We start from the raw sequence: 26,519 nt of genomic DNA on the forward strand, positions 1-26,519 counted from the left end.
TTAAATCTCACCTCTTCCTTTTCACTTCAGCTGTTCATAGCATCCCTCATGCACCCCATCTCCCCCATTTTTTATTTTTCGTCCTTTATGATGTCCAAATGGGGGGTTGACAACCTTGGCTTGTGGTCAGGTGCAATCCCATCATCAGACTCCAACAAGCAAAAGATCAGTGTATCTACACCCTAATTGACAGCAAGGCTTATTGACATTATTGTCATTTAATTTATTTGACCAAAGCTCTTACTTGTAGAGTAAAACATATCAAAGTAAAAGCATACTACCTAACAATTTACCTTAAGAGCAACATGCTTACAGAGCATCACTCTACATTGAATGTAGAGCCTAACCATGGTCTTTAGAAGGGGCATGACTTTGTCTCCATGTGACTGTGACTGAACTGTCCCCTGTGGCCTGTGCGCACTGCAGGTTTGTGACGCGCTTCATCGAGCTGGACGGCCTAACGTGCCTGCTCAACTTCCTGAAGAGCATGGACTACGAGACGTCGGAGAGCCGCATCCACACCTCCATCATCGGCTGCATCAAGGCGCTCATGAACAACTCGCAGGGCCGCGCCCACGTGCTGGCCCACCCCCAGAGCATCAACACCATCTCCCAGAGCCTGCGCCAGGACAACATCAAGACCAAGGTGGCAGTGCTGGAGATCCTGGGCGCCGTCTGCCTGGTGCCTGACGGCCACAAGAAGGTCCTGCAGGCCATGGTCCACTACCAGAAGTACGCTGCAGAGAGGACTCGTTTCCAGGTAGGTCTGGCCTCACCACACCCAGAACCTGAGGCTCAAGCACACAGGCCCTGCATCCAGTGTAACTGGTGATTGAGGCAGTTTTGTGCTGCAATATGCTTTTCTGTCAGACACTGCAGACCTGTGGTAATTATGGTTCACTTGAAGTGTCCTTTAAATGCGTTGAAACATGCACATTTGTAAGCATCCATATTTACACATACACATATAAACACTTGCACACACTTGTACACACACAAAGTGAATATCTCTCATGTGCTTACACACATGCATGCAAACACACAAAGCCACATGCACACGCACACACAGTGCATTCAGATTCTGCCCTGGTAGATTGAACATTCCTCCATGCATACATGCACACACATAGACATGTACAAATTCACACACACTCACACACACTGCCCACACATGCGTGCGCGGACACACACACACACACACACACACACACACACATACACACAGTGCACTCAGGCTCTGTCCTGCTAGACTGAACCCTGAAGAGCATGTCCTTTAGAGGGAAAGGGAAACATGAGAGCTACAGTAAATGCATGTTAAATGAGATTGTTAACACAAACTCCCTGCCTCAGGTTCCCAGCAGTGGCACAGTAAATTACTGCAGTTAGCTCATGTTAACTCTGCAACACCCTTTACCTTTGACCTAATGGACATTCACTCAGTACCACTGACTTTCCTGGGCTTAGAACAACAGCTCATTCAAAATTTACTCTTCAACACTGTCACCCATGGCCTGTCACTGTTTTGCCATTAAGTTCCTATAGAGTGTGGAAGCCACGCTCTCACCCATTCTAGACTGGAGCAGGTCTGATTCAGTGTTTAAAGGGCAAAAGAAGCACCATGCCACTAGGGATGTGAAAGAATATCTCTATGGTGCCCTGGGGCTGTCCTGACCCTGTCTCTTCTTGTCTTCAGACACTGCTGAACGAGCTGGACAGGAGTACCGGACGCTACAGAGATGAGGTCAACCTGAAGACCGCCATCATGTCATTCATCAATGCTGTGCTCAATGCAGGAGCCGGGGAGGTGAGCCACTGACCGCTGTCTGGCCACGCCCTGTCTGTGTGAGATTACAGAATGTTCTCTATTGCCCCAAAGTGGACGTTGTTGCCACTCCAGCTGTACGCTGATAATCTCAGATCATTTGCTCCATAGAACACTATCTGCCATTCAATAGCAGTCAAAAGTGTGTGGGTGTGTGTCTCTATGTGTCTTTGTGCTTGTGTGTGTGGGTGTACGTGTGTGTGGTTTCACACCAGTAATGTCGCCCTCTCCGCAGGACAACCTGGAGTTCCGGCTCCACCTCAGGTACGAGTTTCTGATGCTGGGCATCCAGCCAGTGATTGACAAGCTGAGAGGACACGAGAACGCCACTCTGGACAGGTGAGACAGCCACAGCAGCGCATCCTTTCATACGCAAGACTGAGTGAAAGGAAGCCCTCCAACAGTGTTCAGAGTGCCCAGGGTGACCCTCGTGTCTTCCTTGTCCCTGCAGACACTTGGACTTCTTCGAGATGGTGCGGAATGAGGACGACTCAGAGCTGGCCAAACGGTTTGACATGGTGAGTGGACCAATCTACCTCCCTGGACCTTGTTGTATTATGTCAGTTACTATCTGTATGGGGCATTGGGTAACATGACCATTCACCTGGTCATTCAGCAGAACAGAGCTGGCTATTTCCATTCTGTAATCTATAGGGCTTCAGCACTTAACATAAGTGATTGAGTTGTTTGGAAGGCTTGAAGTGGTGGAGATGGCTCTGTGCTCAGTGTTGCATGGCGGTTCACATTCACAGGTGCATGTAGACACGAAGAGCGCCGGCCAGATGTTTGAGCTGATCAAGAAGAAGCTGACCCACACGGACGCTTACCCCTACCTGCTGTCCATTCTGCAGCACTGCCTTCAGATGCCCTGTGAGTGTCACACACCTCCCACACAACACAGACCCTCCCTATACCTGAAATCTCCCTATACACCCTCTTCTTTCCCTATACCCCTGCCTACTGTTTAACTCTATACCCTGACATGCTCTGTCCCAGTACCTCTACCTGTTCTCTCCCTATATCCCTGCCTTCTCTCTCAGTATGCTGCCCTGTTCTGTCCTTATAACTTGACCCCTGCTTCCAATCCCACCTGTCTGATCTATCATGTAGTCCCCCCCTTCCTCACACCTCCTCCTCCATACCTTTTCTCATCCACTTCATCAATCAAGAGCCAATTAGAGTTTGTCAGATTCCTTTTGTTTTACAGCATGAAGGTCAACTTAAAGTCAGATGCTGGAATGTTATCTATGCACCTAGCATGAATGAATGAAGCTGTTCCTGCCTCCCGGGCCAGCTGGCTGCATCGGCTCTTATCTAAGATTGCGTTTAACACTAGGAGCAGAATGAATGTTTTTTTTGCCCCTGAATGTCATTCTTTGTCTTGGAGCGTCCTCGAAAACCTCAAGGTCAAATACAGTCCGTTTAACCATTTGGCGAGAAAAAGGAGTGTGCGGTGACATTCGAGTAATGCAGATCTCTCCACACATTTCCAAAACATTCCAGTTAAAAAGAAGGCTTTCTGGAATCATTTTCATGCACTTGAAACAAAACTGTAAGGTAATATAACAGTTTGCTCAGCACACTTTTCAGAGGCTCCTAAAAAAAGTTCCTCCATAGAGACTGATGTTAGTCACGGCACAGGCAGTGACTCTGTCCACACCTCTTCCTCAGACAAGCGCGGAGCGGGCAGCCTGCAGCAGTGGCAGCTCCTTGACCGGATCCTACAGCAGATCGTCCTGCAGGACGAGAAGGGGGACGACCCTGATGTCGCGCCCCTGGACAACTTCAGCGTCAAGAGCATCATCCGAATGTGAGCCCAACCCCCACGCCCGCCCCCCGCCGCCGCTGCCCCCAATCCCCATTTCACTCTGCCAATGATTAAATATGGGTGGTAGTGTTGGTATCTCAGCTTAGTGACTGTTCTGGAAATGATTTATTATATTTAAATAATATGTTATTAAACATTAAAAGTACTGAATACGTTTTTTTTAACTCTTATAACTGGAATAAGTCCCTTTTGCCTCAAAAGTCTCAGAAATGACATTTTAGAAGTGTTGTCAAGCTGTTGGAGCTGAAAATGGCTTATGCTGATTTTTTAGAGGTCGATCCTCACACAGTGACACTGAATCTCAGGGTGTCCGCCAGCCGGTTAGATCTGCACAGATCAAAGCAGGCTCTGGCATCAGAGAGCGCTGTGATGTCCCAGTCTTTCAGGCTTCAGTGAAAAGCGCAAACACACAACACTGTTTACAGGATCCACCAGGTGCACTGTGGCAGGCGCTGAGATAAATGTCACCAAGGGAGACAGTGGTGCCCTCTGTTATAGGAGTATCTGCATCATGCTTTTGGAGGGATAAATTCCTGCCATTATTTAGGCAGAGAGAGTACAGGAGCAGGTGTGGATCTGGAGCACTTTCAAAGGTGGATTTGTATGAAAACGGCTGACATCAAAACGGCCACCCTCATAACATCAGCATAATGACTCTGAGTAGATCCTGCTAATTAATCTGCGTGAGGCTGAGGGTTTCTATGTTGGAACAGGAAGATGGTGCAAGTAATTAATTTTGGAGGATGTCCATATAATCTCAGTGTTGTATTTTATGTATTTTCAGCCAGCTGTTTGATTGGGTTGTGAGGGTTGTCTGTACCAATTCGCTCTGCTTCAGATCTCACCTAACTGAATTGGTGACCTCAGTTACAATGGAGCACTGGGAGGTTCCTACCATACATTTCACTGAACTTTGAGAATAATCACACACCACACTTCATACAGTACATTCAGTATTACCTTAAAACATGCATTAACGTTTTTCTACAAAATTTACCTTTTACCTTTTTAACTTTCATTGCTGTTCTCATCATCCTTTCTTTTAGATTATTTTCATTCTCTACATTTCTTGTTTCTCTCTCTTTGGCTTGCTCTCCTTCTGTCTCAGTCCCTCTTGTCCTCTTTTCCATTTGAGAAGAGAAATAGAGGAATGATCCATTTGTTTAGTCTCAAGTCTGAATAAAGTATCAGCTTAGGTAAACTTGGACAGTATTAGCTAGTTCTTTATAGCCCTTTGTTTATCTGATTCTTGCACCTAAATGCAGCCCCGTTCGGTAGCAAACAAACTTTTGTATTATTAAGTGTAAATGCAAATCCAACCACCATTACTGCCAATTGCACAGCCATTATGGGGTTGAAATATATCCTTTATCTTTTTCCACTGTATATAGTCAGGCTGTGATTGTAATGGCTCTTTCTTCTTCTAAATTGTGCTAGGAAAATCACATAAATAGAGAAAGCATTCCTTATATTGGCCAATGGCCAAAAGTGCACCATTAAACATGAGCCATTACTGTCAGTTAATGTGTTACAAATGACTTTATGTTGACCTAAGCTCTAAGAATAGACTTTTTTTTTCAAAACACATGGACACACTGTCATAAATCATCTTTGCCCAAATGACAGTGGCTCAGACTGAGAGTAATATGTTTTAAGGTCTGTGAAAGGACAGTTGAATTAGGAATTCTTTTTCATCTTTTGTAATGACACGCATTCCTTCTCTCTCCCTCTTTCTCAAACCCAGCTGTGGGATCCAGAGTGTTTCCAGGTTTCAAATGTCAATTATCTACCATTCCTTAACTCCACACTAAAAGTCTCAAAAGTTTAATCTATTTGTACTTGTTCTACATGTTCGGGGATATTAAATATGACTGGCTCTTCCTTACCTTGTGTGATGCTTTGCATTGAAGTATCGTCTTAATGATTAACACTTTGAGAATGTAAAGAAATAACAACGGCAAGGACAAAATTAATTCTTTTGGCGGGGTTTATACTGACACCAACAGCCGTACTAGCAATAGAAACGTAACTGCCATTCCGTGAGTGTTCTGAATGCTTTGTCTGCATGTGTGGCAGGCTGGTGAATGAGAACGAGGTCAAACAGTGGAGAGACCAGGCAGAGAAGTTCAGGAAAGGTAAATGACTCACTCTTTGCACTTACTTAAGCATTGCCCCCTGTATGAATACTCATACACCCATACGCTGTGTACGCGTACACACTAGAATACTCTTTAGTAACTCCCTCTCACTATGGCATTAATTGCTGGCCTAGACAATGCAGGAAATGACATAATATGACATGTCTTGTCCCCCTGTGTACCATGTACGATTATGAAACTGACATAAACACAAAGAGATGAGATACCAAAGCCATGCCAGCATCAGATGGGGGAGAGGGGGCACTGGGTTTCTGTGTACCCCTGGCAAGGAAAGTGTGTGTGTGTGTGTGTGTCTGTGTGTGTGTGTGTTTACAGCGGTGTGCGTTTCCTCTCCCTCCTCAGAGCATGCAGAGCTGCTAGGGCGGTTGGAGCGGAAGGAGCGTGAGTGTGAGACCAAAACCCAAGAGAAAGAGGACATGATGAGGACTCTCAACAAGATGAAGGACAAGCTACAGAGGGAGGGCGTGGAGCTGCGGAGTGCCCGGGAGCAAGTGCTGGATCTGTCCTCCCGCATCAACGACATCTCAGTAAGCAGGCCTTTCCTCCATCCATCCATCTGCCTCTGCCACTCTGTCAGTCTGTCAAGGATTATTCAAAATCTAATAACATTTGAATTTTAAATGCGAACACTTTTCTCTCCCTCATTCTTTCTCACCAGGGTGGCAGTGTCTCTTTCCTGGCTCCCCCTCCACCTCCTGGAGATCCTCTGGCTCCTCCCCCGCCTCCTATGATGGGCGACTTCCCTCCTCCCCCTCCTCCTCTTCCCTTCTCCTGCCCACCCCCTCCACCGCCGCCTCCTCCCCCAGGAGGCCCACCTCCTCCTCCCGGAGCTCCGCCCCTCTTCTGCCCAGGAATACCACCACCTCCAGGTCCACCCGGGCCCCCAGCGTTCAGCACTGCCACCACCCTGCGCACCAAGTCCATCCCACAGCCCTCACATCCACTCAAGTCCTTCAACTGGTCTAAGCTGGGCGAGGCAAGTCTCAGTTGCCAAATTTTCATTTCTCAGACCTTTCAAGCTTTCCCAGTTTGCACCTTTGTCTGTTGATAAAGCTGTATATTTAATATGCTGACCTTTCTCAATTATTAACCAAAATAAAGAAGCAGATTATGGATTTATATGATAACATATCATTTATAATCCCTGTGTAATAAGGAGTGTGTGACAAGAAGGCACAGCACAAACTTAAGTGATTTTTGAGAAAAATGTTCTCAAGGATGAGTTACAGTCTCATTCTATTTGAAGAACAGCTCAATGTATTTAGACTGCCTCAGATTAATCCTGAGTAACAATTCACCCCTATGCTCAGAACAAGATCCATGGCACCATCTGGCATGACATTGATGACCTGAGGGCCTTCAAGATCCTGGATCTTAAGGACATTGAGAAGATGTTCTCAGCCTACCAGAGACAGCAGGTACTGGGGACTGAAGACATGGACCATGTGGATCATGTGGCTGTTGTCTGCATTGTTGATCCTCCACCTCAAGGAACGGGGCTCTCTTATTTCATCTAATGGGATTTCAGATATTTTTGTAGACGTTCTCAGTCATATATGCTGAAGGAGTTCCACCCATCCTGTTGTTTTAGTGGCATGTTTGTGAATGAATTATCATAGTGTAGTAGGTCATGAACAAGTCTATGATGTGTGAATGTTGACATGTTTGGTTTGTTCTTTGCACATTGGGTGTCTGGTTTTATAATGGTAGTGTTTTTTTTTCCCTGGAATGATGCATTGAACTGTGATGTACTGTGATTGGATTGTGTGTGTATTGGCGGGTTTGAGGAGATAGTAGGGGTTTTGGGGAGGAGAGGGATGGGGAGGGAGGGGCTCAGTCTCAGTAGAAGCTGAATGCCTGGCTGCAGGCTGGCTTTAGCATTAGCAGCTCTTCTTCCTTAGATGGCTGAATCTGTAGATGCCATAGAGCTGAAGCATGCTATATTAAATGCAGTGCTGTAGAGGGGCTGGCCAGTGTCTTCTCTGGTTCATGGGTTATCACACTGCCAAAATCAGGTGGACCTATCATCATGACAGATGACCAAAACCAAAACTGCCTAGTATTTTCTAATGTTCTGTAAGTCACCTTGCATAAGGTCACCTCCAAATTGTTTAAATAAATATGTATAAATATCAGGTCAGATCATTTATATGTTACATTTCAAGCTTTCCTTTTTGGGAAGGTGAGTAATTCATATAGGCAGGTTGTAGAGGGAGTCAGTGTTGATTGAATGTATGTACAATGACATGATGTTGATAATAGTGTTGACGATGATGATGTTGACGATAATGGTGACCATAATGACAACGATGACAATGACAATGATGATGATAGAGGTGATGAAGTAAGCCAGTGAAGATGTAAGTGACGCCAGCCCCTGTGTAGAAATCTAAAGCTCTGCTGGTGTAGTCTCTGCTGCTTGAGGTATTAATCTCTGCATGTGTTTCAATTTTGTTTTTTCTGCGCTCTTCGGCTGCCTGGGCAGGAGCTGCTCACTAACCAATCCTTCAAGCAGGTGAGTCCACTGTTCCTGGTGCCCACCTGTAAGGGGATTCACACCTATCTATCCATACCACTACCTGTTCCTGGGTCAGTACTGCTGTCCGTGGCCAAGCGGGCAATGTACTTAGGCAGAACCTTTCAGCGCTACTCTGCAAAAAAAGAATTCTGTGTGAAAGTTACATTTGGGATTGTCTCCCCCATGCTGTTGTAATTAGAGTAGAGTTAATAGATTGGCTGGGATGTCCTGACCATGTGGGCAAAGGGCACTGCCAGGCACAGTGGGCACCCCAGTGGATAGGAGTGATCCACTGACCCTGTTCCAATGCAGGGCATTGCCAGCCAGTCTTTGGAGTGCATTGTGGTGCTGTGGAAGAAATTAGCTTCCTTTGGAAGTTGTTCTACATACGTCATTCCTGTAGTCTTGAACTGCAGTCCATAAATAGCCTACTTTTACTTTGAAGGTTTTTTTTATAATCCGAGTTAAAAGCGTGCATACGTGAGTATGTGGCCAAGCACAATATCTAAACTGAGTTTGATCTGAGTCTGTTACAGCAACATTGACAGTTTGATTTATGCAAAACTATTTTATTAATAATTTAATCTTCAAAGTCATATCACAACAGCTCTTGTCCAGCTGTTTCACAGAAAGGCGTCTTTCTTTCCTGTTAGTGCACAAGACTTTTTGATGGTCTTGCTGGACACCAGCTGTTGATGCAGTGGGCTTGGTCGGCTGGCTCACCCACATCCTCTTCTGTGTCTTTTCTCTGCAGAAAGAGTCAGGCTCCATGGATGACCTGTACATGAGCACGCGCAAGGTGAAGGAGCTGTCAGTCATCGATGGCCGCCGGGCCCAGAACTGCGTCATCCTGCTCTCCAAGTGCGTACCTACTCTATGTCTCTGCATCCACCTGCAGCACATGCAGAAGCAGCTATTGAATGCATTGCTTGAGGTTCAAGACCTGTGTGATGTGAGGGGTATGACTTAGTAGACTGCACTACACCAGAACTGCTGTAGCCTGGGGTTCCCATCCCTTTAATGAGCTCAGCATTAACATGTTGTACATTTACATGCTATGCAAATTCATTGGATGGACTGTGACATCTGTTCAGCAAATGAATAAAAATGTCTGGCTACACAAAGGGTAATATGAACTGTTGGGCAGGATATGTTTTATTGATTCTCTGATCTTACGATGGTCCAAAGTATGGCTTGAAATATATTGAGAACTTCCGAATACATGCAGTTGGTTCCCAGATGGGAATTGAAATTAAATAAAATAAGCATGTGAAAACAATCAAATACTACTAACAAATGCAGTGTATGTTCTGTCAGTTTTTATGATCAGTGTCCTTGATACACTGATGAATGTACACAGCTGCAAATTACATGCTTTTTTTAAATAACTAGCCAGATATTTGGTTAGTGTTTCTTGCCATTGTTTAAAAATGGATAAGGCATGCAATTACATCTGTGTCCAAGATCAAATGATCAATAAGCAGTATTTTAAAGTGATGTAAGTGTGACCCAGCTGATACTGGATGGCCAGGGGCGTGAGCAGTGCTGTAATGAGGTCAGCAATAGGTCGATAAACCTGTGTAATACGGTCAGAGCCTCACTGTGCAGTATGGAGCACAGCAGGCATTGATCACAATGATAGATGCCCAAGCCTCTCATTCTACTTTCTGTACCCCCAGCCCTGCCTGTTTGTGTGTGTATGTGTGTGTGTGTGTGTGTGTGTGTGTGTGTGTGTGTGTGGGGGGGGGGGGGGGGGGGGTCTGTGTGTGTGAGAGGAGAATGAGCATGCGTTTGTGCATGTTTACATGTGTGACCTGTCAACTCACGTTTGATGGCTGATTAACTGTGAACTTCAATGCACTTTATAGTGGGAGATAGCTCTAGCTCTAAGAGCCGTTATTTTCCTCTTCACATGGGTGTTGCCTGTACCCATACAGCCTCCTGTTAGCCTTATGTTTCTCTTACATTAGAAAGTCAATCAAAGCTTACTAAATTGCCACCAGTGTTAGCATGGTTTTCCCTTCTAACATCAGTGAAACAGCTGGACACTGAACAAATTACCAAGACTTCTGTAAGGTCATAGGGCAGCAACTAATGGAACTTTGTATGTTGTACGTGAAGCAAATGGCTCATAATGCTGATTCTATTTTAGGCAACTTTCATTAACCATCCTGACATGAACTTTGCTTTCAAAATATATTGGTATTTGGTATTGGTATTAGTATATACATGGTCTGTAGCCTGGAAGATACTAACATAAAGTTCCTTGCTTTCACTGGTGTGTGTTTCACTGTAAGTCCTTGTTTATGTAATGCCCTTGATAACTGGACATCACAACTGCGTTCAGTGAGCACAAGCCTGTACGGAGAAGCTGTGAGAGGTGACACAGTGCTCTGACATGCATATATCCTTTTGGCCCTTGCAGGTTGAAAATGAGCAATGAGGAGATCAAAAGAGCAATACTGGAGATGGACGAGAGGGAGGAGCTGGCTAAGGATATGCTGGAGCAGGTACAGCCCCCCTCTATGTTAAATGACCCCAGGCAGTCTGGTTGCGGGCACACTGTCTGATCTTCTGCAGGCATAAAAGACTCATGTCTCATGGGTGCCGTTTGAAATGCTGAAATTCAAATATTCCCATTCTGTGATTCCCCAGATAAGGACATCTGCAAAGAATGAATAATGATAAATGAAATAAAATAAATGAATAATGATAATGATAATAATAATACAATTTGGGGTTTAAACTCATTTAGCACATCTGTGTTGTTATTGTCTGTGATAATCCCAGACTGACCCATGTGTTATTCAGCTTTTATGCAGGAGGGTTTTACAGTGGTGTTTGTGTATATCCTGTCTGTGACTGTGATTTCATGAGAGTGTGAATCAGTCTGTGTTCTTGACGATGTGGGAAGCTAATCTTGCTGCGCTGTGGGCCTGCAGCTGCTGAAATTTGTCCCAGAGAAGAGTGACATAGACCTGCTGGAGGAGCACAAACACGAGCTGGAGCGCATGGCGCGTGCCGACCGCTTCCTGTTTGAGATGAGCAGGTGAGAGAGGGAGCGCCTGGACGAGCTGTCACAACAGTCAGAGATGTCACTCAGCCAATCAGAAATGACCATGCACTCTGTGCACTGCAGTCAGCCAATCAAAGCATGCCAATAACTCTAATGCCTCATGATAAACTACGAGAGCTCAGTCTGACATACTCTGCTCTGAGCACAGACCCTGGCTGAGGTTGAACATTTCTCACATAACAGCTGCAGTACTAGCGCTGCGTTATCTGACCCTCATTGAGTTGTTGAGTGCAGAGCAAATTACCTCAGTACTGACATCTCCACTCACGATTGCAGTGGCTCGTAATAGTAAGAATGTAATGTACAACACAGCGCAAACAGTTTATCCAGGAAAGTCTTTTTCAAAATGAGGAGCATGATGAGGTCAGCTTTTAAGGGAAATCGGAACTCCCCTTTGAGATTAAAATGAGAAAGGTTAAAATGTCCAGCTGCTTAAAGCGAATTAAGGCAATGAAATAACAAGAAAAGTATGGACAGCACTCTGGTAAGCAGGGGCTTCACCTGGATTAGCAGTTTTTTTGTTTTTTTTTTCCAAAAATTCTTCTGATGTCTGCTCCCATAATTGGTTATTTAATCACGTAAATGGGCTGCATACAAGGATCTTCCCATTGAAATTCTCCACTTCGTTTGAGTCTTCTAACTGATTCAATTCTTTTGACTGCACTTGATAATTAAAAAGGCTTTTTCGCTTTATGAAATATTAGCCTTTTAGCTGCAGTTGCTTTGGTCTCTGTGATGCTTGGAGGGTATCAGTATTTTCTTTTGTGACATTCAATATGCTTAGTCTTTCTTTGAAACTGGCCTGGCTCCTTTCTCCTATCAAAGGGGTTCTCTATGTGTTTGATATGATTCTCCTGAAATAGCTGAAGCTTGTGGTAGCCTATTAGGTGATAAAAGCTTGGGAGCAAGGGGGGTTTTCATTGAAATGACACTCCCCTTGAGACATGGCTAACTCGCTCTTTCTCTTTCATGGTTCCTCTTTTTCCCCTTTTTCCCCTTCTCCCTCCCCCCCCTCTCCCATTCTCCCACCTCAGGATCGACCACTACCAGCAGAGACTCCAGGCTCTGTTTTTCAAGAAGAAGTTTGTCGAGCGCCTGGCAGAAGCCAAGCCGAAGGTTGAAGGTAGGACTCGGAGCTGGGCTGAAGGGCATCTGGAATAAGCGCAGGAGTCAGGGAGAGAGTGCAGCCAGGATCTTCTCAGTCGATCTTTATTCAGACTTATTTTACCACAGTGATTAGAGAAGGAGCCAGAATGCAAATCGTAACACAATCTCTCCCAAACTCCACAAAAGAACTCAAGATGTGAGGAAGACAGGACCCTTCAGCAAGATGCTTAATAAGACCTTTTAATAATGCATTCCGAGAGCTCTCGCCCACGACACACAAGGGAGGACTTTCTTTGATTATAATGTGTGTGTGTGTGCGCATGTGTGTATGTGTGTGTGTGTTTGTCTGTATCTGTGTTTCTATAGGCTTTGCACTTTCAAATCCTCCAGTGAAAATAAAGAATGGTGTTACCAGGGAAGCTGTTTTGGAAAGCTGGCAAATGTTGAGAGGGGCGAGTCGCTCTCATAAACACTGCTGTGCAGTTCAAAGAGCTGGGATTCTGTCCAAGCAAGGGGCATGCAGTGTGTGTGTGTGTGTGTGTGTGTGTGTGTGTATATATGTGTGTGTATTTGTTTATGAGCATATTAGTGAGTGGCTGCATATGTCTGTGTTTGTTTGTGTGTGTATGTGAACAAGAATATGCGTATATTTGCTTGTCTGAAAGTATATTGGTTGTCTATGTGTGTTTATGTTTTGTGTGTGTGTGTGTGTGTGTGTGTGTGTGTGTGTGCGCACGGGTGGTTCCAATAACGGAGCCTGGCTTGTAGGATCCCTGTGAAGGAAGCTCACAGCCGCTCCTTGCATTCATTCATGATACTGCTCAGACTGCACAATCAGAGACTCATACTCTCCATCTCCTCCTGACACACAACCTCACCCAAACAGAGCCTAACCCAGGTCCTGTCAGTCAGTCCCTGGGGACAGAAGTGGAAATGCTTATGTTGCTGTTTTTTAGGCATAGTCTGATAGCTGTTAGTGCTTAAAAACACATGAAAAGACTGGAATCCTATCACAAGTACATGCAGCACTAGCCAATCACTTTGTGTGCATGACTAATTTTCCTCCTGTTATGATAACAATAAAACAGTCATACTCAATCCAGATGAGCAGCTCTTCTGCTACATCAGCACAACTCCATCTCTGTGTGGGAACTGGCTGGAGAGAAATCAGAGAGCATCAGTAAACACATGAGAGGGATGAAAGCGAGTAGGAGTCATGTAGTAATGGACTAGGGTGATGTTAATGAGTCGTTATGGGAGTGTAACGGCCCCTAACGAGCTGAAAGACCCCGCTCCTGTCGTAAACTCTTGTCATGTGCCTACAGGCTATTTAAGATGAGAGACTGAGCGGGAGGCATCTTCACACGCGCTCATTGGTCGCTCCCACGGTCCCCACCGCATTGTCTTGGTTCAGGCCTGGAATATAAATCAGCCCTAGCTGCTGAAGGCCACCCTGAATGTGACTGATACTCAGTGTGTATCGTCATTGATTATAATGGGTTTTATGGGCCTGGGGGTTTTTAATTGCCACCAAAAAGCTGCAGCACAGGGCTGTGAGTGTTTTTCATGAGTTCAACCCGGCTGGGAGTGCTCGATATGCACGCCTGTTTTAACTCTCTTCACATGCAGTCTGAGGTTTTCTGAAAGCAAAAACTGACCCACTGCTGCGTGTGCTTCCCTCCTCCCAGGAGAACACTTTTAAAAAAACGCATTGTTGTAGTCTTCTTTCGCGGGGTCTTCCCCCGCCTACGGCTCCAATTAAGTGACTGGCCTCAAAAATGTAGCCCCTGATGAGATCCACAGCGTGAGCGGAGGGGCGCGGAGTGAAACCCGGGGTCAGGTCCGGTACATGGCACCCGCTCACAGACGCACCGGCGAGCTCCTGCCAGTGGAATTTCCTCGTCGAATATTAGCTTGTTCTTTGTTTTCCGTGCTCTCGTAAGCTCTTGGAATAGAAAGCGCGCACGTCATTGCATATTTGCTAATATTTTCTGCTCTTTAGTCCTCATTAGGGAATATCTGTCAGGGTTCTATGGGCAACAATGGTTATTTTCCTTCAGGAAGATCCCAGTGATTGAGGGTTATGATTCAGTAATAGTTTTGTCTGGTTCTGTGAGATGGGTACGGGTGTAGGAGTGCCCGGTTTTGGCCCCAGGCTCAGTTTAAATCATTGGAGACAGGCTTTTTCTGAAACAGGACTCCTGCACATATGCTGAAGTCACTCTCTGGAGCTGGTGAGAGCTTTGGTCTGTAGAGCTGAATGCTCACACTGGAGAATGACTACATTCTCCTGTGGAGTTTTTCTGTTGGATGGTAGAGATTCCTCAATAAAAAAATCATCTCTTGCTCTCCCTCCCTCCTTCTTTTACTCTCGCTTTCCCCCTTTCCATTTCTCAGCTATCCTGTGTGCGTCTCGGGAGGTGATTCGGAGCAAGCGTCTGACGCAGACGCTGGAGGTGGTCCTTGCCTTTGGAAACTTCATGAACAAAGGCCAGAGAGGCAACGCCTATGGCTTCAAGGTATCCAGCCTCAACAAGATTGCGGACACGAAGTCCAGCATAGACAGGTGAGAGGTCATGGAAGACGTTAATGGACTCTGGTTTGGGCACAGAGTGTTATTGCTTCCACTGTTTTCAGCTACAGAAAAATGCTGAAAAATCCAGTGTTAAATGCTTTACTTTCTTGTGTGTGTGTGTGTGTGTGCGTGTGAATGGGTTTGTGTGTGGTTGTGTCCTACAGGAATATCACCATGCTGCATTACCTAATCATGATCTTTGAGAAGAACTACCCTGATGTCCTCCACATCCAGGAAGACCTGCACAGTGTACCTGAGGCTGCCAAAGTCAAGTGAGTGATACCCAGTGCGCCTCTTTCACATGGCCCTGTCCTCTGGGTGACCTTCAGGTGTTGACCTTTGATGACTTGGCCCATTTGAGGAGTAGAGGGATTGGTCTTGTGAGCTCAGGGCTTAGAGCTCTGAACTAGAACTGAAATCACATGACATGTTGATGTCATACAGAAACAGCAAGGAGCCACCAGGAACACTAGCTCTGAAAGCACTGCGTACAACACCCAGTCATATCCTTTCCCTTGTTAACATTGCTCTTCCCTGTGTGTTGGTTTACTGTTCATTCTCTGTGTCTGTGTCTCTTTCAGTCTTGCTGAGCTGGAGAAGGAGGTATACAGCATCAAGAGTGGACTGAAGGCTTTAGAGGCAGTGAGTAGCCAGTTATATACCCCCTGACCAGTGACTTGTACCTCTAAACCAACAGCCAAATATACCTCTAAACCAACAGCCAAATATATCTCTCCTGTAAAAAATCTCTCGTCTGTACTCGTCCACCACTCTACCACTCTCTCATCACCTCTGTCATTTTCCTTCTAACCAATCACCTTGAGAGTATATTATTTCTGTAGCCAATCACCTATACAGTTCCCTGTCCTTCTCACCAGTCAGCTCTGCCTCACACTGCCCACCCACCCAATCATCACACACCATCATTAGCCTCTCAGTTGCCTGTAGCTATTGCTCAAACCATTTAACATTGTCCCTGTCCTCCCCCAGTTCTGGTGCTGCTCTGGAAACCAAGCATATAGCCACCATTAGAGTGAATGAACAAGTGGCCTATGTTTCAAGGCCAACCAACAATGAGGATGAGTGAGACACATTAGACTTAGTGTCACGCCTGATGATCACGAAAGCACTCCGCTCATGCATCACTCTCCCGCTGGGTGGTACGGCCCAGTGCCCAGGCTGTCACTCTCAGAGGCTCCTAATGACATCATCAGGGAGAGAGGAGGGAGCAGCCTGCTGTCTACATGCTAGCACACACATATACACACACAAGTATGTATGTCACATACAAGTGCACTAGGCCCCCACAACCAGGCCCTAGGGTCGCAGTTAGACTCCACCACTCTCCTGTTAATAATCCCTACTGCAGCCAGAGGGAAAAGAACAAATAATGCAGCTAATTCGCCCACCATCCCTGACTGCTTTTCTGTCCCAGACATGGCCATCTAGGCTTGCCGAGCTGTAGTCAATACCCAGGCCAGCGGGCTGCCACATTTCACGGACCACAACCAGTGCTGACAGTCCTCCAGGCTGCACAAGCCTTCAAAAACACACTTGGTGGTACATGTATGGACGGGCAAAGAAACAAGCTTTCAGCGAAGTTCTCTGCCTGGAAAAGATGTGATGTCGTCTTCCAGTTTGGCAGGCAGGGAATTCATTATCAAGGCCGAAAGAAAATCAGCCGGAAGACAGCGAAATTCTCGAGGGATTGACACTGTGGTTCTCTCTGTGTTTTTCAGCCAAAGTTGTGGGAAAAGCCCTGTTTCAGCACTGTTTGTGTGTAGCAGCTTACTCTCAATGACTGGTTCATCCTGTGCCTTTAATTATGTTCTGGAAGAGAGAATGGCAGAGATAGCTTGTGGGCGGCAGGGGGTGGGGGGTGTTGGTATGGCACCCAGAGGAAATTTCAGGAATCACATTTGCGCACTCCCCTCTCATTAATTGTTCAAAACTTCAGAGAGCAGTGATTCCCTGACTGGAAAGCACTCAAATGATGACATGCCACACCCCTCCCAACGCAAATCTAAGAAGCTGACCTGGAGGCAGAACAATGGAGGCATGGATGCCAATTAAAAGGAGAGGTCTCACGGAAAGCCAAGGCTCTGAGCTGGGCTCGGAATGGCCTTGCTTGCCAGCATGTTTGTGGGGTGGTGGTGGTGTTGATGATGAGGGTGGAGGTGTTTTTTCTGTGGATGTCATCACATCCCAGCACATGTAGACAGACAGTGCCATAATGGCAACGCACAGGCGTGAGGTGTGATGTGACGGATTTGTGAAACATTTCTCTCGTGTCCAGGTGTTACCAAGTTCTCAGCGTGCCCGACAGACATGAGGCTCCTTTGACAGCGTAGACTAGTGTGCTTGTGCCGTTAGCTCCGTGCTGTCTTTTATCAGCTTGTTGGTGTCACATTCCCCTTGGGTGGAGACTGCAGAACATGGTCATGTAGATTTAACCCAAGGAAGCACTCCACTATCTCAAACAAACTGTTCACTGGGCGGCAGTGTAGCATAGTGGTTAAGGAGCAGGACTCGTAACCAAAAGGTTGCCGGTTCAATCCCCGCTGGGACACTGCTGTTGTACCCTTGGGCAAGGTACTTAACCCACAGTTGCCTCAGTAAATATCCAGCTGTATAAATGGATAACATTGTAAAGAACTGTAACCTATGTAAGTCGCTTTGGATAAAAGCGTCTGCCAAATGAATAAAATGTAAATGTAAAATTTCAGACATTCTTGCCACGAAAACAATTTCCCTTGCTAGATCTCCCCCATTGTCCTGGCAAACAGTGGACATTTTGAAATTAAATATTCGTTCCAGCCTATTGAAAATTGAATGATTTAAATTCTGAAAATCCCTGATATAAGGAGCTCCAGACATGTTAATTCTACATGGGTTTCTGTCCTCCAGGAGCTGCAGTATCAGCAGAGCCGTGTGCGGGACCGCGGGGACAAGTTCGTCCCAGTGGTCAGCGACTTCATCACAGTGGCCAGCTTTAGCTTCTCGGAGCTTGAAGACCAGCTGAATGAGGCCAAGGACAAGGTAAAAGCACAAGGAAATTTGACACACTTTCTGTACAGACTGCAGACATGCGGACACAGGTCAAGCCTGACGAGGCAGTAAGATAATTGCAGCTGGTCTGCAGGGTTCCCTGTGAGAATAAAGTGAGTGTTTTAATGAGGAGAACAGGCCATTCAGCCTGTGTTGACTCATCACGCTGCTCCTACCAAAAATAATAACGACAGACTGTATTTACATGGTCCTACTCATGTATCAAAAGTGATGGAAAATATAGGGTTTCTCATGTGTTACAAATACTAAAATATTACATTAATCATAAAAAGGAAAAAGCAGCAATACAAAGAACACACTAATAATGATAACAAATCAGTAAACAAAGCATGAGACATCCTTAGATTTTGAGACATCCTTAAAAACATCAAGCTGATTTGGATGACAGTTATATTATTATGTGTCCTTAGGAGATGCTAAATTGATGCCCTGATCACTGAGGTTATTTGAGTCCTTATGGCACTTATGATAAAGAATAGCAGTGTTCCCTGGTGTACTAGCAAAATTCCCCATCTGGTCATCTCTGTGTGCATCCCATCCCCCAGTTTTTTGGGCTAAATGTTTCCCTATAACCCAAAGCAGCATTGTTGCATATGAAAACAAGGAGATCTCGGATAATGAACGAACCGTCTTCTGACAAGGGACGTGGCTGAAACGCAGCACCTATACCCCTCACAGTCACCTGACTGAACCTTACATGAAATTCTGCAACATTTGGTCCTGTGGTTCCTGTCTGTCTGTCTGTCTGTCTGTCTGTCTGTCTGTCTGTCTGTCTGTGTGTGTGTGTGAGAGAGAGAGAGAGAGAGAGAGAGAGAAAGTGAGTGAGTGGGTGTGTCTGCGTGTATGGCTTGTTTTCCATATCCTGTAGGGATATGCCTGCCTACATCAAAGAAAACTGCTTTGTATTCCTTTCCTGCTTTCTTTTGCATGATTCACAAAGGGCTTTCCTTTTCTCAGGCAGAGTGAAATTAGTCTGAAAAATGCACATCCAAGTTAAAGATTCTGTCTTCCAGGTTCTTTTATAATTCAACTCCAGTGCAGTTTTCTGAAAACAATTTTGAAAACTAAAGTTTCTCATGCTCAGCACCTGATGAAACAAGTGGTCTAACACTCTGTTTGCTTAGCAGAAGCTCTTACCCAAAGCAACCTATCGCTTTTACAGTTTTTTACATGTTACCCATTTATTCAGCTGGATATTCACTGAGGCAAAGCAGGGCACCTTGCCCATGGGTACATTAGCACTGACCCACCAGGGATTGAAAAAGGCAACCTTGATATCACCAGCCCTGCATCTTTTTACCTTACCACCATGCCACGCTGCTCCCCATGTCTGAGGTCACTGCCACTAGCTGGAGTCAGGCGGGGCTTCAGGAGGATGGGATGTGTGGAATGGATTTGGGATCTCCCCAGGGGCTCCACTGTGAGCCCCTTTAAGATGTCTGAGCCCCTGCCAAGCTTGTACACAGCCAAGCAACTGGGAACAGAGCGACGGGGAGAAGGGGAGAGACAGAGAGTGGGAAAAAGAGAGTGAGCGAGAGAGGAAAGAGAGAAACCTTTGTGTGTCACAGCTTTGCGTAATGACTAAAACATCCCAGGGAAACCCATCGCTTGGGCTGAGTTTTTCTTTCCCCTTTTTTTTGTGTTTGTCAGATTTATTCCTTTTGAAGTGCAGCCTGGCCTCCTCCTTGGCATGCCCGGTCTTTCAGAGACATGAAAGGAAGCCATTTTGAAGTCCCGGGGGTTGATGAGGTGGCGGTGTGTGTGTGTGTGTGTGTGTGTGTGTGTGTGAGAGAGTGTGTGTGTGTGTGTGTGTGTGTGTGTGTGTGTGTGTGTGTGTGTGTGTGTCTGTGTGTGTGCGTGTGTGCATATATGTATGAGAGCATGCATGTGTGCATGTGTGACTGTGTGCGTGCATGTGTGAGGGTGTGCGTGTGTGTGTGGATGCGTATATGTTTGGAGTCGTCCCTTACACTTAAGCCATCCTCTTTTCCTACACCTCTTCATGGCTCTGGAAAGAGTGAGCAGAGCACTGTCACTAGGAATCAATGGGAGTCAGTATTCATGCTGAGGAAACACGGCAGCGTCCACGAGGAGGACCACGGGGAGAAACCACTCCGCTGCCATCACAGAGGCCTACTGTGTGCGCTCCTGTTTAATAATTATTTGCTCAAGGGGGGCAGTCCCACCGTAAAGTCCATTTGGACGTCACGGGAAAACCATGGCTTAATGCTGCACGTGCTCTCAGAGCACAAAAGGGCCTCTGTCCGCCTTTACCCAGACTCCCTCAGGGGCAGCTGTCTTCTCTCTTCCTCTCTTGGACGCATCATTAGCTCTGGATTAAACACAAATATTGGGGTTGCAGGGTGATGTACTCAATGAATCTGTCCTGCCATGCAGTCGAGATCCGGAGAGCCCTCAGATCCTTACAGAGGCTACATCTGCAGGGTGTATTAAACTGCTGGACTGCTGGAGGTAGAAGTGCTTATGAGGTAGACACTATAGGCCCCTAGGCTCTTTCAGCTTGAGGTCGCTCAATGTCATACACGAAATTGTAGTGCTGTACAGTATTGATCCTGCCAGCTTTTATTTGCTTTATCATATTGTAGATGAAGAATAGCTCAGAAGCAGGCATAAAAGACATAATGGAGGGTCATTTAGGGTTGTGGACTGTCCTTAGTGCATATGCCTGTAGCAGGCATAGAGGTAGAGGCAGAGAAGAACAAGTGTAGTGTAAGCTTAAAACAAACTCCAAAAATCCCTGCACACCCCTGCACTAACCTTTGTGGAACATGTAGATGTAGACAGAGGAAGTCTCCTTTGAATCAGAACGGCCCTTCCCCTGGCCCAGTTGCACAGCTGCATGAGGTGCAGAGGGGCCAAGACATGACAGATGTTTTCCAAATAAGCCGAGCATCCCTGGCCTGCCCACACCTATTTTCTGGGAACCACTTCAGCTGTAGATGCTTGGGGGGGTCAAGGGAGGTGACGCAGGGTGGGGAGTGGGGGATGGAGGGAGTGGGGAGGTGGTAGGTCAAAAAAGGGTGCCGTTTTCAAATTCAACAAGCTGGCACTGGAGAGCTGGCAGGCACGGTTGATATACGGCGAGCACTATGGGATGGAAATCTTAGACTGGTGACAGCTGTTTGACAAGCTGTTGCAATGGCTGCTAAAACAGATTTGATGTGGTTCTGCTCACTTTTCTCTCATCTCTGTGCCATCCCTATTTCCATGGCTTCTTTCAGAATTACCCCTTCAAGCAACATTCATCCCGGTCTTACAAAGACATGCAAGTGTTAATAATCCTAACACAGTTGTTTTATTCACTTTCTTACAGTCACCTGTTGCTGTTAAGAAAACACTAACGACTGCATTTAATTGTGACTCAAAGAGTGTCGATTGAGCTCTGGTGGAATTACATAATACGGGCTGTTATGAGATACAGCTTGGTTAGAATTAGTGTTTCCAGAACACACACAAATATGCATGTGGGCCCGGTCAGAACATTGTAAACGCATCTAGTAAAAAACCTAATTTGCTGTGAATGACCTTGTATTTAGGATTCAAAGAGGAGTTTCTCTGTGTAGTCTACCTGTCCCCAATAGGGAACCCCAGCTTTAATCCATAGCTCCACTCTCAAATGACAGAGGGGCGATTCTGAACCTCTTCATTTTGGCGAACCCTTTTCTCTCCCGCTGCCCCTGAGTCAGTGAATAAAGGGACCTCTGTTCTATTTGTGTGATGTCCTCAGCATCTTCGTGGGTCTGGCAGCCTGTACTTGCCCTCTAGACCCCCCCCCTTCACGCCCACCCCCTGTTTCTGCTACATGTCAGAAAGTCTCAGTGACTAATTGTCGGGACTAATTAGAACCCCATAGAGCCCAGTGGAGCGTGTACTAATTAAACGCTGAGTTACACAGGCCTGACAAGGTTGCTGGGAGATATTTGGCAGGGTGCATCGGGGGGGTTGGTTAGTGGGACATAATTACAGACACACTAATGGGGAATTACCGCGGTCCACGACATGTAGCAGGAGGACATCTCTGTGTCCACAAGCCCAGAGAGCAGGATCCTACAGATTTATACTGCACAGCTGCGTGCAGGCTGCAAGGAGACAGGCCGCTAGACGTTACTTCACACAGATTAAATGGCAAGGCCTGGATTACGATCACAAGCTCTGCCCACACGCTTATCATTAATTGCAAAATCATCCAGGATAATTACCTGGTGCTGTTTGCGGATGGCTGTGTGTATTTTATGGGGCAGAAATTCTGACGTGTCACGTATACCATAATCCCCTTGCAATGCAGTATGCGATCAACAGATGGGTTCAAGTTTTGAATTGCTAACAGCCTTACTTACCCACCGCTGGGCATTCATGGGAAAAGAGGGGGAAGAGTTCATTGGGTACACTGATGTAACTAGTTGATTTTAGCTGTTGTTACTACACTGGGACAACTATGTACAATGGGACAACTATGTACAATGGGACAAGGCTAGTACATGCTAGAGTGTACGGATGTAGTGCTAGAGTGAAGATAACAGAGGGTATGGGGCCTGTGATTATAGTAAGTGCCGCAGTTTAAACTCTTAAGTAATACAGTTATCCACTGCTGTCAGGATGTAGCTGCATAAGCACCGATGTCTTTAAAAAAGTTGGCCTAGAGCTGTCAAACTGCCGTTGGGCGGGAGGCCAGGATGACAGGGGACAGGCTGTGCGTCAAATCATGCTGGGAGGGGGCACGTCACACCGAAGCTGATGTCAGAACGTGCGCGTGTCCACACGGCGTCCCGGTGAGCGCCCCCAGTCCAGCTAGCGGAGTCGGTGCGGCGTGGCCCGTCCTCTAATGGACCCAGAACAGCGTGGCCCTTTGTGGGCTGGCATGGGTCCTGGTGAAAGCGGTCCCCTAACAAGGGTGGCCTTTAAGTGCAGCCAGGGCCAGGCTGGGACCGGCGAGGGCCTGGCAAAGGATACATGGCAGCTGGCCGGGCACGAGAAGGGCCACAACACATGGAGCACAAATTTGGCAGAGCTACGCTCATCGCAGCCGGGAGCGGGGGAGGGGCCGTGTATGAGCGTATGTCTTCACTAAATAATGGCCTGTTGTTAAGGCCAAACAGAATGGGCTTTGGGTGAGACAGAGACAGGGACAGTTGGTGAGATACATTGGTGTGACCCTGCACTTAGTGCAGTGCAGAAGGATTGGTCTGAGTTTGGGACCTACTTGTATGGTGAAACATGCTATGAGATTCAGTTTCCCTCCATCTGAACATTGCTCTTTCTCTTTCTGTCTTCCTCTCAGTTTGTGAAGGCTTTGAAGCACTTTGGGGAGGACCAGGGCAAGATGCAGCCGGACGAGTTCTTTGGGATTTTCGATACCTTCCTGCAGTCGTTCAGCGAAGCCAGGCAGGACCTAGAGAACATGCAGCGCCGCAAAGAAGAGGAGGAGAGGAGGGCACGCATGGAGGCCATGGTGAGGCTCGCCCACCCACCCTCCGTCTCACATTAACCCAAACACTCACTGTACAACCGGGTGGAGCCCCTCATTAATTTAAACCACTAGATTATACAAAGCTTTTCTACACAGCAGTTCATTCTTACCGCAAAAAAAGCTATTTTTGTAAATAGTTTCAAGTTAGCATTTGTGGGTAGGTCAAAGTTTTGGCATTCAGTGCTTTCCATTTATTGACATTGTCCACAATCTATTTTATTTGAAAAGAAACTAAGGGTTTGTGTAATGTGAGCTTCTGTGTACTGACCTGGATGCAGCACTCAAGCAACACTTGGTTTCCTGCCAATTCTATGCCAATTTAAGTCCCTTTGAATTTAATTAGTTCCAAAACTACAGATAACATTGTTTAAATGTAATTTAAAGGCCTGTTTCCTCTAATAACACCACAGCAGTTGGGTTTTCTGACCTCATTTAATTCTTCATGCCAATTAAGTTAAGCCTTCTGAATGTGAGAGGGAGAAAGAGAGAGGATTGGAAGGGACAGGGTAGGCCTAAAGAGAGATGTAATGGTAAGAACTGAGCTGCAGATAGCGAGGAAAGATGAAGACACAGACAGACTAGGAAGAGGTGTTGAGAAACTAGTTCAGTGGCTTTTCAATTTCTGCATCTCCAGTGCTCTCTGAAGTGCCCACCCCACCATCCCACAGTCTGTCAACAACTCAGAGAGAGCAGTGATTCAGTCATAGGGCTCCCCAGGGAGTCATGGGAATGTGTTTCTGGGAGTCTGGGAACGGGACTGCCGGCCAGACAGCCCCCAACCCTTACTGCTACTATGCACTGCATAGTGCCTACCAACCCCTTCCACACACAAACTGAGATATGCATACACACACACAGACTCTCACCCATTTTCACATATCCACACATACGTACATACATGTATGCCCACATAACAACACATACACACACACACTCACACGCACTCTCTTTCACGTATGCAGGTATGCACTCTATGTTGACCATCATCATTAACCCCTCCCTGCCTAGTACTGCACAGAATAGTGTGAGAAACAACCAAGTTTCCAGTCAGCCCCCAAATCTTTGAGTAAACTGAGTACACACTGTTCCTTATGCAGAGCCATGCCGTGTTGATGTAGTGATGTGGCTGATAAGCAGTTGAGTAATCAGTAGCGTACCCATTAGGCGTAATTGATTCAGGATGTTTTCTTGTCCCTTGGTGGTTAAGGGTTGAACACTCCTTTTTGTGAGTGAGGACCCCGTGGGGACGGTGTGAGCGGCTCCGTGTGTGACTGTCTGCTCGTCTCCCCCCGTGTCCGTGTGTCTGTCCAGCTGAAAGAGCAGCGCGAGAGGGAGCGGCGTGCCAAGAAGAGCATGAGCGGCAGCGTCTCGGAGGAGGTGGGCGAGTTCGACGACCTGGTGTCGGCGCTGCGGTCCGGGGAGGTCTTCGACAAGGACCTGTCCAAGCTCAAGCGCAACCGCAAGCGCTCCGGCAAAGAGCTGGTGGAGGGCAGCGGGCGCGAGAGGCCCGTCACCAAGGTCAACTATTAACCCTTGCCCTCCCGGGGGGGGGTGGTGGGGGGGGGGGGGGCGTGTTGGACCACACAACTCACCGTTGCACACCTGAAGGATACTAGACAAAAAAAAGCTGCCATTTCCCCTGTACCCTTCCCCTTCTGCCCTGCCCCTACCCCCTACTGCGCCCTGCAGTGGTGCAGAGACGGACAAACAGACATACACACAGATGGACTGAGCATTGTGAGACTGTCCCCTGCCCACGTCCTCTTAGGTTACTGCTGCATGGGGGGAGAGGAGCGCTTTCTCTCGCTCTTTTTCTCTTTCACACACTCTCTCTCACACTCTCTCTTCCACTCCCTTTCTTGCACTTGCCAATATCTTTTCCTCTCCAAACCGAGATGTGTCCAGGGAGGACAGCTCCAGTTTTCCTGCCCACAGCACAGAGGTCTGATGCTTAGAAAGAAACAAAAAGACCTACCCCTCCACCCCCCCTGCTCTTTCCTGCCTGGAATGTCCTTCTCCAGGCTCATACGTCAGGCCCCACAGACACGCAAAGGAACATGGGCCTCCCGTGTGTTATGTTTGGGATGGGGATTTGGGGAAATCTAGCTGGGAAGCTGGAGGAAGGATCCCTGTGTGAACCATGGTGTCTATCCCGCCCACCTCACCCTCATGCAATGGCTAAGCAGTCCTGCAGGGGGCACAACTCCACTGTGTTTCCTTGTTCACTGTGGTGCTAGGTGGCCTGGAGGGGTTACTGCTGTCTGGTCCCTAGCAGGGGGACAATAACGGCAAGACCCCTCCGAGAGCACCAGCCCTGCACTTTTTGCCACTGCAGCTTGGGATCCCATAATGCTTTGCAGACTTTGTCAGCTCAACGAAAAAACGTTCTACCCTGAGGTGGAGTCAGTTGTCAGACAGCCTCACCTGTCTGTGTGCAGGTGGACTGGACATGACAAGGTCTTTGCAGCACGGCAGGGGGTCCCCTTCCCAAGTGCCTCTTCTTCCACGGTGCATTCCTGAAGACCGCTTCCGAACTGGAGCTCCAGAGAGCACGGCGCTTAGGGGAGAACACAGGGACGACCTAAGCGTCCTGAGATGGGATTTTGACAGAGTAGACAGTCAAAATCATTTTCTTTGAAATTAACTAGCATTGTAAAGAGAAGGAAAAAAGTTCTGAGGATTGTTACGGCACTTCCCACTGCCAAAGGAAAAAAAGAAGATGAGAAGAAATAAATTGTAAGGCGTTTATATATTTATACATAGGAATGGACACGCTAGCATTGAAGAATTTTGTTTTTTTTGTGTTTCATGTCATGTTTCTTCTTGTTTTTTTTTTTTTGCTAATGCATCTGTTGTCATATTTCAGCTATTAATGTT

The 26,519-nt window shown here is 46.7% G+C and overlaps 1 protein-coding gene across 4 annotated transcripts in view; it reads left to right on the forward strand.

The window, feature by feature from the left end:
- Positions 1–25,172, forward strand: part of daam2 (dishevelled associated activator of morphogenesis 2) — a 113,667-nt gene extending 88,495 nt beyond the window's left edge. For 3 of the 4 annotated variants that reach the window (XM_036542685.1, XM_036542683.1, XM_036542684.1), the window contains exons 6-26: positions 427–760; positions 1,694–1,804; positions 2,058–2,161; positions 2,274–2,340; positions 2,575–2,692; positions 3,494–3,632; positions 5,727–5,785; positions 6,152–6,336; positions 6,468–6,785; positions 7,120–7,227; positions 8,295–8,324; positions 9,082–9,188; positions 10,753–10,837; positions 11,270–11,376; positions 12,438–12,526; positions 14,908–15,076; positions 15,250–15,357; positions 15,667–15,727; positions 17,993–18,124; positions 23,454–23,624; positions 24,954–25,172. In XM_036542685.1, the coding sequence (XP_036398578.1) occupies positions 427–760; positions 1,694–1,804; positions 2,058–2,161; positions 2,274–2,340; positions 2,575–2,692; positions 3,494–3,632; positions 5,727–5,785; positions 6,152–6,336; positions 6,468–6,785; positions 7,120–7,227; positions 8,295–8,324; positions 9,082–9,188; positions 10,753–10,837; positions 11,270–11,376; positions 12,438–12,526; positions 14,908–15,076; positions 15,250–15,357; positions 15,667–15,727; positions 17,993–18,124; positions 23,454–23,624; positions 24,954–25,172 (2,821 nt within the window). The remainder of the gene's footprint in view (positions 1–426; positions 761–1,693; positions 1,805–2,057; positions 2,162–2,273; positions 2,341–2,574; positions 2,693–3,493; positions 3,633–5,726; positions 5,786–6,151; positions 6,337–6,467; positions 6,786–7,119; positions 7,228–8,294; positions 8,325–9,081; positions 9,189–10,752; positions 10,838–11,269; positions 11,377–12,437; positions 12,527–14,907; positions 15,077–15,249; positions 15,358–15,666; positions 15,728–17,992; positions 18,125–23,453; positions 23,625–24,953) is intronic. The other variant, XM_036542686.1, reaches the window with a different exon arrangement.
- Positions 25,173–26,519: the final 1,347 nt, after the last annotated feature.

Source organism: Megalops cyprinoides, chromosome 12, assembly GCF_013368585.1.
Source record: "Megalops cyprinoides isolate fMegCyp1 chromosome 12, fMegCyp1.pri, whole genome shotgun sequence".
NCBI lineage: Eukaryota > Metazoa > Chordata > Actinopteri > Elopiformes > Megalopidae > Megalops > Megalops cyprinoides.